This window comes from Dermochelys coriacea, chromosome 26, assembly GCF_009764565.3.
Source record: "Dermochelys coriacea isolate rDerCor1 chromosome 26, rDerCor1.pri.v4, whole genome shotgun sequence".
Classification (NCBI taxonomy): domain Eukaryota; kingdom Metazoa; phylum Chordata; order Testudines; family Dermochelyidae; genus Dermochelys; species Dermochelys coriacea.
This window is the reverse complement of record NC_050093.1, coordinates 11131202-11146585: the sequence shown is the minus strand read 5'-3', so window position 1 is coordinate 11146585 and position 15384 is coordinate 11131202. Positions and strand designations below refer to the sequence as shown.

Genomic DNA, 15384 nt, shown 5'->3' with positions numbered 1-15384 from the left:
GCACCTTAGAGACTAACAAATTATTTGAGCATAAGCTTTTGTGAGCTACAGCTCAAAACACAAACACACACCTTGCTTAGAAGAGAGTATGTGCAAGGGGCCGAATTTGCCTCTCAAGGCACCGTGCCCCTTTACTCCAGGGGGAGTCGCAGCTGAATAGCTCAGCACTGCTTTAAACACTTGAGGTTTACCCGTTGTCATCAATAATGTTGGCAGAGCTTTGACAGTGTGGTGTTTGGGGAGGGGGTTCTTTGAGCCCGGTGTAGAGAGAGGATGGTGTGCTGGGTGAGGGGAATGGATGTAGGGACGCTATCGAGGATGGGTGGTTAGGGAACTAGCCTTGGATTCGGTAGATCTGTGTTCAAGTCCCTGCCCTACTACAGAGTTCTTTGTGACCTAGGGCAAGTCACTTAGCCTCTCTGGGTCTCATGCATCTGATGAAGTGAGCTGTAGCTCGCAACATTTATTTGGTAGCTGAAAAATAATTATTGGTGACTGGACAGCTGTATAAACCAACGTTAGATCTGTGAGGCTTGGCTTTGTAGTGTGTTAGTAACTTTATTTAGCTACCTAAGGCATTTGTGTATGCAGTTCTCCGTAATAATTAATGGAAATAGTATGCCTAACTCCCTTGGGTGGGTTTGAAGATCTGTGTCCTTTTTCTTTTTTCAGAGTAGCAGCCGTGTTAGTCTGTATCGCAAAAAGAAAAGGAGGACTTGTGGCACCTTAGAGACTAACAAATTATTAGAGCATAAGCTTTCGTGAGCTACAGCTCACTTCATCGGATGCATTTGGTAGAAAAAACAGGAGAGATTCACACACACACACACACACACACACACACCGCACACACACACACACACACACACACACACACACACACACACATCATGTTCTCTGGGTGTGTGTGTGTGTGTATATATAATCTCTCCTGTTTTTTCCACCAAATGCATCCGATGAAGTGAGCTGTAGCTCACGAAAGCTTATGCTCTAATAAATTTGTTAGTCTCTAAGGTGCCACAAGTACTCTCTTCCTTTCTTTTCTTTCTTTTTATATGACGATTCTAATATAACCAAATACCTTTCTAATGTAGGAAGAGTTAAGGGAGCTTTATACTTTTACAGTTCATGGGTTTATAGTTTTTGTTTTCGTTGTTTTTTTTAATGCTTTCATATGCTATTGAAAGACCTTGGTTGGGGTGTGTGTTGTGGGTTTTGTTTTGTTTGTTTTTGTTATGGTGACTTCCTGGAAGCGACATAGCCTGGTATTCGAAAGCAGGCAGTGGGGGGGTTAGAACGCTTGCTCTTCCACTGAATTGTTGTGTGACCTTGGTCAAGTCAGTTAGGGCCCTGAGTTCAGTGAAGTACTTACGCACATGCTTACATACTTACTGAATTAAGGCCTTAACCTCTGTAGGTGTCCTTTAGCTAGAAGTAAAATGGATCAGTTAGGTACTCCTGTGAAGTGCTTTGAGATCCTTGTTGGAGGGGCGCTGTCTAAGTTGCACCTGCGTAGAGCCATGCTAATATGAACCAACAGAGTGTAATGTGAGATGATTGATCGCTCAGATGAGCAGCTGTTTAAACGTCTTTGCTCTTATTTCCCTTTTTTTGCTTTTTCTGCTTCCTTCCTTTCTTCCTTTCTGCTTAACCCAGAAAAACTGATTGAGGGTCTCAAATCTCCTGAGACTGCGATTCTGCTCCCTGATATCCTGCCTCTAGCTGACCCCTTCGGTTGCACCTCTGATGCTGTGAATGGTAAAACAACAAACTGTAATTTGTGTGGCATGTTCTGCTCCTGCCCATGTACATGACAACTGCGCATGTTTATGCGGCTGGGGCTAGGATAGGTGAAAGAGAGGCCAGCAGGCCATCGCAAACACACCTTGCTTAGAAGAGAGTATATGCAAAGGGCCGAATTTGCCTCTCAAGGCACCGTGCCCCTTGACTCCAGGGGAGTCGCAGCTGAATAGCTCAGCACTGCTTTAAATGCTTGAGGTTTACCCTGTTGTCATCATAATGTGGCAGAGCTTTGACAGTGTGGTGTCCCTACTGTGGTGGTGGAGGGGGTTCTTTGATCCCGGTGTAGAGGGAGGATGGTGTGCTGGGTGAGGGGAATGAATGTAGGGACGCTATCGAGGATGGGTGGTTAGGGAACTAGCCTTGGATTCAGGGTTCTCCTACTACAGAGTTCTTTGTGAGCTAGGGCAGTCACTTAGCCTCTCTGGCTCTCAGTTTCCCATCTGTAATATGAGGATAATAGCACTGAACTACTTCAAGGAGCGTGGGAGGATAAATACATTTAAAGGTTGAGAAGCCTCGGATACTTAGGTATTGTATGTCCCCTATTACCAAAGAACGCTGGAATTTTTAATGTTTTCTTAGCAAAAACTTAAGACTAATAAGGCTCTGGGTTATTCATGAGTGGTCTGTTTTCAGTGATTTGCTGTTATGCTAACCTGAGTGTAATATCGAGCTGCCACATTCCTGCCGGTCTAGCTGACCTATGTATTAAAGAGGTATTTATAGATTCAGACAACTGCCTTCTCGACTTCTACCTGTGCTGTATTTGGAAAACTAACTTCTCCCTTCTCTCTGCTCTGATCACGGGTGCATTCTGTAAGGAAAAGCTGACATAGCTGTTGAGAGTCTCATACCTGGCCTTGAGGCCCCACTGCCCCAGCACCTCGCCTCCCAGACCGAATCAGTTGCTTCCAACAGAACAGGTTGGTGAGATGCCCCAAACTGAAATGGGTGGTAGCGTTCGTGTGATCCATAGGACCTCTTTATAGTGAATAGAAAGATGTTATCCACTTGACTAAACTGTTTTCTCTCCTCCCCATAACCTCACCTGCAGTTTAAATTGACCATGTGTTTATAAAGCTAATTTCAGCCGGTTCCTTAAAGGTCACTGTTAGCCTGCTGGAGAAGAATCTTACAGAAGCATTTGGTTATTCATCCAGCACCCTCTTTGTTCCAGAGGAGGTGTTACGATAGACTGACAAGTGCTGGTCTTCTGAGGGTGACACTGTAGATATAGGGTTTTTTTTTTTTTTTGTTGGTTTGTTGTTCCAGTATATATGGCTAGAGAGGCCTCCGAATCTTGAGGGCATAAAATTGTGGGTATGTCTACACTGCAGTCCGAGATGGGAACTTCAGCATGTTTGGATGTGTTCTAGCTAGCTCGAGTGCCAATAGCAGTTAAGCACTGGGAGCATAGGCTAGTTGCTGAGTGCAAGCCCGCTCAGGACCCTGGCTATGCAGTGGAGTAGCTAGCCCGTGCTTGCAAGCTAACTAGATCAAAGGTAACTCGGGTATCCCTACGCATGTGGCAATCGTCTTCCCGCCACCCCCAATTGCTTAGTAGACAGGCCATGTCCTTATGGTTTGTTAATCCACTAATGTCTCTTTCACACTAGAATAAAAAGTCCCTGCCTTCTCTCCTCTTCCCCCCCCCCCCAATTAGCTTCCCTTAAAATCACGTGTCTCTAGTTATAGACACTTGTTAGTGGTGCGTTGCCAATATGAATGTGAAATTTCCCTGGTAATTTCCAATTTCCTGTTGAGATCTCCTGTGGATGTTGATGAATGCCAGCCTTCAGTGTCACCTGTATCTTGTCTGTGTTCTATAATTGGCAATTCATCCCTCTTCCTTACCCCGTAAGCCCTGATCCTGAAAATTGCTCCTACGGGTGGATCCTTATACCTTCTCAGAGCCCCACTGACTTCAACAGGATGTTTAGAACTTCTCAGGATAGGCCCCAGCTGACAGTGTCCCAACGTGCCACAGGACATCAGTAGTTTTAAGATATCTGAAATGTTACTTAACATTTTTTACACAGAAATTAATTGTATCTAGTTGGGTCTATGGCTGACAAGCCTCTTCAGATAGTTGAGCTAAGCTACTTATTTATCTCGAAAAGGTTGTCAGCTGCATCTAAAATATCAGGCTTGCAATTCCTTGCTTCCCTGAAACCATGATTTCAAATGCTCCTATGAGCAACTCTCTCCTTTTGCAAAGTAAATAAATAATTACCATACAGTCTGTCTTTCCAACAAGACCTTAAACCAGGCCAACAACAGCAAAAGCCTCCTCATTCCAGTCTTGACTTAAACAATATTCAAAGATCCCATGGAGCTTTTTGCAAGAGGGAGGGACTCTCGCTGTTCTCTTGACTAATGTCTAGCTCATTCTATTGTGCAAGATTCTGACTTGACTGCTGCTCTCACCGCTCCAGAGGTGGCTGCTTTCCTGGGGTGAATCTGGTTTTCTGCATGTAGGTGGTTAAAACACTTCAGGATCCTTCAAAGCTCTCTAATGGTGGAAAATTTTTCCCCCCGGGATAATGTTAGATATGGCTACATGCAGGTTTTGCAAACTGCCCTTTCAATACTAACTGGAGGCTAACGGGATTGTGACTATATTAGCCTAATGGTCTTGTGTGTGCTGTTTAAATGCTGTCGTTGCTGTGGCCTGACGGCTGTTAATCTGGATTCAGACTCTCTCACTGGGGAAGATTCTCTACTTGACTGTTCTCTGCTTTCTAACCCCGCTGCTGACCTCTTGGACGAGTTTGCTCCTATAGCTGTTTCAGCTCAAGCTCACAAAGGTAATCTGCCACTGGGCGTTTTTGTCATACCTGTACCTGATGATGTTGTAACCTGTGCTTCCCCTCTCGAAGAGCTAGTGTTTGACTTGTTTGTAGCGTAAGTCCTCTGTGATGTAGTATTGCCAGGTTTGAGGAACATATCCTTTTCCCTGAAGTGTTTTAGCTAGAAAGAGCTCATGAACCAAGTCACACTAATTACAGAAGTGACTAGGTGTTAAAATGTAATGTACAAACTGAAAAGTTTAGGGGGGGTATAGTTGTGGGAGGTGGGCTGGGGAACCTGAACTGCAGAGTAACAATGGGCTAACATATTGTGACTATGAAGAATTGCAATTCTGGACCTTGGCCAGTGTGTCTTGACCTGAGCATTGTCTAGTGGCTAACGCACATGCCTTGGTGTAGGACATCTGGGTTCTGTTCCCAGTTGTTCTCTTGCTGTGTTGTGCAAGACCTTGAGGCATGGTTTGGCGTCCCAACCCCCCCAGTGAAATCAATGTGGGTGAAAATTAGGTCCTCATTATATTTGGCTCTGGGATGTTTCACTATCACTCATCAGTTCAGAGCTTCAAGCACAAGTTCTAAGATGTTTTTTCCCTGCTGTGATCTTCCAGTTTCCTGCTCTGTGCTGAAGCGATCACTGGAACATCTGTGCACGCTGCAAGAGCTATTAGAAAAATGCCAGGCAATGAGTAATATGCAAATAAAATGTGGAGTGTATCTTGGATGGTAAATACCTCTCTACAGGGGTTTTTCCTTTGTTTATTGCATTGAAAGGACAGGCCCAAAGAGCGAATGCTAACCTGGATTAGACCTCTGGGTGTCTGTTCACACTAAGTGGTTGGTTTTTTTTTTTTTTTTTTTTTGTTTTTTGGTTTTTTTTGCTTGGCTCAGTTGATAAGCATCCCTATGGCAATAGAAAACGTTCAGTCACTAGAGGAAGTGTCGTAGAAATAGTTTGTATGCAATTTTTACACTCAATGGCATTTTAAAATGAGATGGCATTTTTCATAAAGCTTTTGGATTTAAACTAGCAATTCTCCTAATTGCTCATTGCAACAGTAAACTTCCCTGCCACTTTAATCTGAGTAAATGGCTTGAAATGTATGTTCACTGGCTATTGTTTTGTGATGGAACTTGGCAAAATGGAAGCTCAAAATGTTGGACTTTAACGAGAGAATGAATTGAGAGAATTCTGCCTGATTTCCCACAGAATGTAATGTTGTTTTCATTGCCTTGAAGGCAAACTTGGAAATCTCACTTTCCTCATCAAGGTTATTGGACACACAGATTTATATCTTTTTTTTTTTTTTTTTTTTTTTTTTTCCAAAACTCTTGTCTGGCTTTTCTTCAAAATCTTTATTATAGCAGGTCTGGATGATCTCCTTATCCATATAGCTGTCAAATCTTTTTAAATCCTTCCAAGTTCTTTGCTTCAGTGAATCCTGTGGCAATAAGTTGCACAGGCTAATTGTACACTGTGTGCAAAAGAATAATCAGCTTGAAGAACTCAATGCAACAAGATATCGTTGATACCACAAACTTGCCTTAATCGCGTCAGCTATTGGCTCAGAGGAACTTTTTGATAAATTTAGAAAGATGTTAAAAATGGGGTGGACGCTTATATCAGTAACGATAATATCTAGAGATGAGTTGTTGTTCTCTCCAAACCACTGTCTTATTCAGCAAGTCACACTAGCAAATTGACACAATATGCGTTGCTAGATTTGTATTGTGTTTTGTGGGCTGTAAATTAGAGCCCCTCAAATCTTGGTTGTCGTTACTTTGCATTTACTCAACAAAAAACTGAATCCTGGATGTGTGGGATGAGAGACTGACGGAATAGCGTGTGTTACTATAAATAGCTGAAACAGTGAACTGAAGACAAAAAGCATCTCCTAACGAAACCCATCCGAAAGTACGTACTTGCTTGCTTTTTCTCTTCTTGAGAAGATGCCTAAATGAGTGAAGGTTTAAACAATCTTCCCTTAATGGCTACAGATGGAGATGGCTAAATGTATTACAAACTTCAATTGTCTCCAAGCTATCGACAATTATGGATAGAGCAGAAAAGAACGTCGGTTGACTCAAAAAGGCGTTCAGCTATTTTGTCTTATTGCTGAAGAACTTAGGACTTCCAAGCCATAAAGCCCAATTGCATGATCCTGGATTTTCTGCAGATGCGTTCTGTAGAAATGTGTGGTTTTCCCTTCATCCTCCTAAGAGCCATGTGTCTTCCCAGGGCTTCCTTCACCAGCACAGCCAAAATCTAATAGGATATCTATCAACTTCATCTAAAGGGATTTTAGATGAACCTATTTATTCTGATTCCCTGAGCCATAGCAAGAGAATATACTTCACATAAGGTTTGTGGACTAGATTTTCCAAGATACTTAGTTGCTTAAAGAAGCAGAGGAGCATTTAGTGGGATCTTCCCCCGCCCCAAAAAAAAATCCCAAAGTTCAGGCACCTAACTGCCATTGATTTCAAGCCACTGTTTGCCTTCTTTCCCGTGGGCAGTAACTCGCGTGTCTTGGCTCATCTGACTAAGCAGTCTTGGATCTTTTGTACACCTCCCGTGTGCCAGGCTGCCATTTTTCTCCTCAAATCCCCCTTTATATATGTGGCCCCATGACCAAAGAGGTAGACTGTTCTCTGGGACTGTACTCGTGTTTTTTGAGCACCAATAAGATGATGCAAAGGAACATTTTAAATTCCTCTTTGCCTTCGCCCCCAGTCCCCCAATCCTTGCTGGCCGTGCCAGTGTGCCAGTGTAACCTCAAACCCATGTTCCTAGCATAGCTAGGAAATGTACTAATTTCTAAAGCATTGGGTTGGCCACATTTTATTTTGGTTTTCATTAATTGACTCAGCTGTGTGTGTGTTGGGTTTGGTTTTTATTTTTTTGCTTTTGAGTTTAATTGACTCTTCCCCTACTACCTTCTTAGACTTACCAACTTTATTTCAACTTTTATTTAAACTTTCTTTTAACCACTTAACAAAACAAAATAAAACAACCCTAACATTTTTGGCAATTCTAACATGCTTTTTCTGATAACTTTGCTTCTTTACCTGCGTTTCTCCTTTACACTGCAGAAGATACTAATCTGATATCAGGCTTTGATGTTCCTGAGGGCTCTGCAAAGGTGGCAGAAGATGAGTTTGACCCTATCCCAGTGTTGATATCCAAAAATTCACAAGGTAAGCCAGGATTTTTAAAAAGAACACACATGATGGCAACCAGTTGATTGGGTAGTCATGCTAAGCCATACACATAAATTACACCAAAATCATATCTCCTTAGTGATCAGTGAGCCGAATTCTCCTCTGGCTTATGCCAGTTTGTCTTACTGCATTGTCCTTTAGGTTACTCCTGATTTTCAAACATGGGGGGGGAGGAGAATCAGGCCCAGTGAGATAGGATAATACAATATTGAGAAGGATTCATTCACCAATTGGTCACAATGCCACTCTCTCAGATTTGGCCTGGCTGCCCCACCGTCATGAATTGGAAGGTTTGCTGTGCCCCACTGCTTGAGAACTTCTGAGACAGGACCATGGTAATGGTAGTAATTCAAATATCTTGTCATCCCAGGAGTCAGCCACACATCCCATGCCCTGTACGTGCCCTGCCACGAGGCTGTATCGACTAGATCACACAAACTTTTCTATGGTGTAACTTTACTTCCTAAGGCCCTGATCCAGTGCCCTGGCCCAAGAAAGAGAAAAGGATATTGATCTGTCTTCAAACCTCTTTTGAAAGTGAGTTCATCATTTCTGGCTGGGATTTGCAACAGTGCCTATGAGTTAAGTGCCCAACTTCCAAAGAATTCCTGTAAGAGACAGGCACCCAAATCCCTAAGGCGCTTCTGCAAATTCCAGCCTCAGTCATTAGGACTTTGCGGCCTTCCTGTCTATTTGAGTTCCTGCCTTGTATGTTCATGTTGCCATCCTATCTACAGACCTTTGTTCATACTTATATTAAGAGGCATTGTCCCTTTAAAAATAAAAATTGGTGAATGATGCTTCATTAATGGTTTTTGTAGGGACAGAGGCAGGCAGCTTTTTGGAACAACTCCTGTCAAATATGACTCGTTTCTGTAGTCTGACTGCAGTGAAAATGTTTCTGAAGTTCCTGGTGAAATAACAGTTTTTTATAACCTGATCCGTTACTCCTTTTTGGCCAGTGGAACCTTAGCCTTTTGTAATTGGCCTATATCCTGTCTTTCATAGCATGGAGTGTACTGCAGGCCTACTCTGTTGCTAATATTCACTTTGAAAGAATGACCCTCGTTAAGAAAAATCCTAAGTCATTTGGGTGGGGGGGGGATTTTTCAAAAGCCCTCAACGCAGGTTTAAGTCTGCTCTGCTCCCATGTGAAGTCAATGGAGGGTTCACCACTGACTTGAATGAAAGTAAGGGGGGCCAATGCTGAGGTGCTTTTGCAATGTCCACTCTAAATAAAGAAAGTCTTTGTATAGAGAATGATATAAATGCAATGGGGGTTTTACAGGATCACTTAAAAAGCCTATGAAATGGCTATAAATGACTTAATGGTGTCTTGTAGAAATTACTCTTAAAGATCTAGAACAGAGAATGACATCCTTTCTGTAGAATTTGTAACTCTTCTTATAGAAGTATAGAAATAGATCATTAAAAATCCTATAGAATCCCATTGTTTTTGATTCTGATAAAATTATCTGTTAGACTTCTCCATGAAGGCCCTATTGGGTGTAAGTCTTGGCGGTGGCTGCTACCTTCTCTCCCTCACCAATAAAAGATCTATTACCTGACCCACCTTGTCTCCTCTAATATCCTTGACACGGCTATAACAAGACTGCATACCATAGTACCCGTAACATAGAATAGCTGAGCTCAACTTAAAGTTGCTTTCTCTGGTTGTTCTTTCTTTGCTTGTGCTTGTACATCTGAAACTAACCTGTGTGTGTCCTGTTCAATACTGAATTCCTATCTCTCACCCTTTCAGGTGGGCATTCTAGAAACAACGGTGGAAGCTCTGAATCCAGTCTTCCCAACCTAGCCAGGTCTTTACTGCTGGTGGATCAGCTCATAGACCTGTAGCAGTGACCCAGTAGCAGACGCAGTTTCTGTAACATACCTTATCTACGTTTTCATTTCCAGAGGAGTTAACCTTCAGGTTTTTTGGGTTTTGTTTTAAATAAATAAACAAATCTGCAAACAGAAGGAGACAAACCCCTATGTTCCCATCTCCTGGCCCAGGAACGGATTCTATTTCTGTCCCACCTACTCCCATAGTCAGTCCTTCAGTTCATCCCTGGTACAATCTGCTATGGTTGCTTATACATCTGTCTTGACTAGCATAGAATCATACAATACCAGGGTTGGAAGGGACCTCAGGAGGTCATCTAGTCCGACCCCCTGCTCAAAGCAGGACCAATCCCCAACTAAACTATCCCAGCCAGGGCTTTGTCAAGCCTGACCTTAAACCTCCAAAGAAGGAGATTCCACCACCTCCCTAGGTAATGCATTCCAGTGCTTCACCACCCTCCTAGTGAAAAAATGTTCTTCCTAATATCCCACCTAAACCTCCCCCCACTACAACTTGAGACTATTACTCCTTGTTCTGTCATATGTCTAAAGGAAACGCTACTTATCATTATCCACTCTGCTGAGATTTACACATAGCTCCACTGAAAGCTTACCTGTAAATGAATGAATTAATTGTAGTCTATGTATGATCCTTGCTAGAAATGGCACACAACAGATATTTTTTTTCCTTAGGCTAGAGTGCTAACGCAAGTGTTTAACCTTTGAGGGGAGAAGGGAGGATTTCCGACAAACAGGCAAAAGGAAAGGACGCACAAAATCACTAGTGCTGTTCATCTCCTAGGTAGGAGACAAATTAGGAGAAGGTGGTTTTAAATTGGCAATATATGCTTCAGAGGGGGAAAAAAAAATTAAATTTGATTTTGCTGCAGTGCAGCTGCCCATTAAATATGGCGATCGTATAAATTGAGAGGGTTTTCCATAACCCCTCTAAAATGATCCTGCTTATGAAAAGATTGTGCTTTCTCAAAAAAAAACCCCAAAATGTTAAAGCTACAAAAATGACCCCAAGTGAAATATTTCAAAATTGAGAACCAAATACATGCGAGTATGGCTGTAGTGTCTTTCTATTGAATGAACTGTTGGCCAAAAAGGGCAATGTGGCAGCAAAGGATGTATTTTCTTTTTGTTTGCGCACGTGTGTGTGGTGTGTGTATGGTGTGTGTGTTTAAAAAAAAAAACAAAAAACAAAACCCACAAACAAACTGTAAATTGTGTACAAACCAAATTGTCCAATGGTGGTTTTTTGTTTCTTTTTTGTTTTTTGTTTGTTTTTTTTTTAACCCTGGGTTTTAGTCAAATGTCTCGTATCTGTTCTGGATTTTCCTCTTTTCCCTTGTAACTACATATAGTGCAACATAGTTAAGTATGGAACCATTTTTCAGTAGAAAAGTTACTGTAAACTTTATTCAGATCTTCAGTCTTTGTAGAACAAGCATGCACTCTCCTCAAACAATTGGAAATGAGTGCTGACAAGCTAGATACAACTTGATGGCATTTACCTTTTTTCTTTTTACCTTGACATGCTGAGTTTGTCAACTAACTGGATACGCTAAACTTGTTTTCATTGGCTTATGATCTTAAACTCCAGCACTCTTATCATATATTTGAAAATTCTTCCTGAATAAAAGGATTCTTCCTCTGTAGTGGAATAATTACTAGCTTACTGCTAACCTTGTGTATGTGTATGTAGCTGTATTAGTAAAAGTGAAGATTCTCACGTGCGAAAGTATGAATGACTAAATTATAGATGTATTGATCTCTCCCTGAGAGGGAAAGATGACATTAAAGTCTGTGAGCATTTCTCTCCTATTTCCAGTTTCCCCACTATTCCCTCCCCCCTCCACAAACATTTAGTTTAACAAATTCTGTAATAGAACTAACCATCAATTGTTAATCAATTATCTGCTCTCCGTTAATCTTCTTTTTTAAAATCTACACTTCATAATAAAAGTGTTGCTTAAATGTGTTGTATCATTACATGTGTAATACTGCACTTTCCAGAAGAAGCTTTACATGAGAGAACTATGGAAACGATCTTAGTAAAATTGTCAATAGAATTTTATTTTCATTTTGTTTGTTTTTTATTCCTAAAGCAGGCAAATTGGACTGGAGAACATGAAAAAGCTTTAGATAGAAAGTTATTGTATAGCCAGATACTGAAAATACATGAAAACGGAATGGAGTTTAAAAAAAGTAACCGTCTACTGTATATTAGAAACCAAGAGATTTCTGTGAATTAAAGTACTTTTAAAGAATGTTTAAGATTTTAAGTCAAATAGTTTGTTCGAGTGTTCTGGAATCAACATTATAAAAGCACTGGGTTGTTTTGGAATAATGCTATTAAATAAGCAGCGATGAATGTTCTTTTTATTGTTTTTAAAATAGCTATTCATGGGTCTGGGAGGGAAATACAATACCATGGAAGCATAATCCTTTATAAAGGTCATAAGAAAAGACTTGACACTGATAGTTAAGGAAATGTTACAGAAGAGATCTGTGGAATGGAAAATGCAAGTAAAGTATGAAGACTTCCATTTCTTTAAAAGAGATGGGGGATTAATTTTAAAAATAGCTAAAACTGTTGTCAGCCAGGAAACATTAGGTTCATGTGGTCTAAACTGCCCAATTGGGAAGAAGTTGTGTGAAAATGGTTAGCAAGAAGGAAAGGCACCGAGTGAACTGTCATCCAGTTTCTATGCCAAAAAATGTTGGTCCCTTGAGTGGCATAAGAATACAGGTTTACTAACCACCATAAAGATGTTCTGTTAGTCATGAAAATGAGGGGTGGAGACAAGTCAAATTCTTATCTGTCTGTTGTCCCAAAATGGGTAGGAATCTATGCTGAGTGAAGTGACATGAGTTGATTCTCCTTTCTCTGCTAGTACATGCTGTTGATTCATATAACGATGACGAAGGAACCATCACATCCTAATGTACTTGGGTCACTAGTGCAGCTCTTGACATGAGTTTCCTTTGTAATTTAATCGATGCTCCTACCAGGATATTATACTTGCAGCTGTAGCCACCATACAAAAGTCACAGCAACTCCCCTTTCAAGGCCGATGTAGGACGTCGCATCCTTCGTTGTAACATCAGGAGCAGGATTTATTTGTGGAGTTCCAAGTTATTGCACAAATTGGTGAACAGTTAAAAGTTGAGCCCCTGAAAACAATTGATCAAAATGGGTGGGAGTATCTTCCAGTGGCAAAGATGACTGTGTCAGAGCTTCTGGGCTCTATTCCTACACATTGGAATGCGCATGTGGCAGTTCTGGCAAATCGCTCCATGGAACCCAGCAATTGTGTGGAGGGGACTTCTTGTACTGATGACCGGGCTACCATTTAAAAACCTATTTTAACTGGAGTGAGGAAACTCCCCCTCTTCTCTCCACCCCTTCACAACCAGTCAGGGGCTAACTCTGCCTAAAATGGCTTTTCCGTAAAGCCATTTGAAAAGGCTGCGTCACTGGAATACAAGATCAGATGAGAGTCGGGTGACCCAGGTGAGTGTAGCAAGTTGAGGCATTCGAGTACAAGGAAAGAATCCACCATCTCCTCAATGAAGGTGAATAAGGGAAGCATTGATCACCTTTTTTTTTTTTTTTTAAAAAGTCACAAACCTAGACAATAGCCATGTGTTCCAGTTATTGTATTAGTTTTACGCAGTCAACATCAGATGATAGTATCTTTATGGCTTTGTCTAGATGAAATGTTTGGGACAAAACGAGCGGAATTACTCCATGGAATGGCAACCTCTGCTCTGGCAATACCTATATTCTTTCAAAGGTTCTAATTGTACGGCCTGATCCAGTGTCCATTAAAGTCAATGGAAAGTTTCCCATTGACTTGAACGTGTATTGGGTCAGCCCTCATAGCCGATGGCAAAAGCTATTCAGTATATGTTTCGTTTTCTTGCCTTAATTTTAGTATCTTGCAATTACTCCGCAAGGTTCATAAAAAGAAAACTGTTCAAGTGTTGATATTCTAACCTGTAAGGAGCTGTCGCTTCCCTCTCGCCCACTATAAGCATTAAGGTTATTACAGGTTTTGTGTGTTGCTAATCTATGCAAACTAAAGTCTCAAAGCAGCAGTTATCACTTAGTTGATTTTTTTTGTGTGTGTGTGTGTCTATACTTACTGTAGCAATGTGCACTACATCTATTGGTTGTGCATCTTCTACACTGTGGCATTGTGCAGATCCAGATCTATCCCAGAATGTATATTAATATTTACCTTCTCCCTGAAGAAGGTAAAGCAAGTCGATTTTCTTGAAGTGTTTTTCTTTAGTACAATGTTTGTCTAAAAATTTCTATTACGTATTGTGTAAAAGCGGGGGGAAAAGTTACCTAAACATAGTTCTAGCTTTTGTGTGAGGGCAGCTGCCCATTGGCAGTGTATTTCTTGGCATGCTAAAGTGTTAGAGGACTATCTCCCAACAAAAAGAGATTGCATGCATCCCATTCTTGCACAACTTCATCGAGGTTGGCCACTGGACCTGTAGAGGAAGCCAAGAAACCGATGTGTGGAGTTCGTGGACATTCCATATGTTCATAAAATGCAACCAGGCATCTTGTTTAGCTTGCTTACCAATAGTGTGACTGGAAACAGTGCCATGAAATAGAATGGGTAGGATTTCAAAGCTAGCAGCACTGTTATAGTTTCACTAAGTCTGCCTTTTACATTCTAACCACAGCTATTTGTGGAATAGTCCTTTCTGCCCTTCACCCATGACATAGAATGATATGGCTGGTACCCTTTTAAAATAGAAATCTCCTTCCCTTGAGTACATCAGTCACATTGGGGTGTCTCTCTCTCTCTCTCTCTCTCTCTCTCTCTCTTTGACCTGGAATGGGAATTGTTGGACCACCCATCATGTTGGAGACTATCTACAGTAGTTAACTTAAAGGATCCACTTGCACTAATGTTGACATGGCATGCTCCTCCAGACTAATCCGCGACAAAACCTGGGGCTTGGGCCGAATAGAATTGCCTCCCTATTCCTGTCATAGGGTAGCTTGTTAACTTTTACACCACCTTCATGCAGACCTTGACCACTTCAGAGTCTTTAAGTTTAGCCTATCGGCCTATATTTTTTTAAACTCGCTTAAATAGTTTTTATATATCTGTAAGAACAAAGCAATTGGTTTATTGCCCCTGCCCAAAAGGGGACACCCCTAAATATTTTAACAAAGCTTGGCATCTTCCTGTTTTGTTCGTGACGGGAGTGGTGCACTTGCTACTCTTGTAACTAATCCTTACTCTTCTCTCAGTGTTGGTGAAATGCACAGAGAGAACCAGAGAACATATAACAACATGGGCCTGGATCCTTCATCAATGTTGAATCCATTGTGGGGCCAAGTGATTGGTTTTGTTTTTTTTTGTTTGTTTTTTTTTTAAAAGGGTACCGCTACAAAATTTTCACTCTTTCTTCCTTCAGGAAAAGATGCAGGAAAATTTCCCTGGGTGATGAATTATGGTAGATGTTTGTCCTTCTCTGTTAATATCGCCCTCCTGACTAAAATGTTAATTACCTTGTAATAGCATTGAACCATCAGAAGTTACACTGACGGGTGGCTGGCCCCTCTCTTGGACAGTGCTGTCCCAACTAAGCAAAGGTGGCACCTCAGACTTGTAGAACTTTACTGCATTTCTGCTAGTCTTCCTTTGTCATAAGATAGCAATATGCT

The 15384-nt window shown here is 41.3% G+C and overlaps 1 protein-coding gene across 1 annotated transcript in view; it reads left to right on the top strand.

Annotated features, from left to right (window-relative positions):
* Positions 1 to 15384, top strand: part of AAK1 (AP2 associated kinase 1) — a 117436-nt gene that overhangs the window by 94123 nt on the left and 7929 nt on the right. Inside the window, 4 exon segments of the mRNA XM_038384645.2 lie at positions 1657 to 1758; positions 2625 to 2726; positions 4500 to 4610; positions 7704 to 7808. Coding sequence (XP_038240573.1) covers positions 1657 to 1758; positions 2625 to 2726; positions 4500 to 4610; positions 7704 to 7808 — 420 coding nt within the window.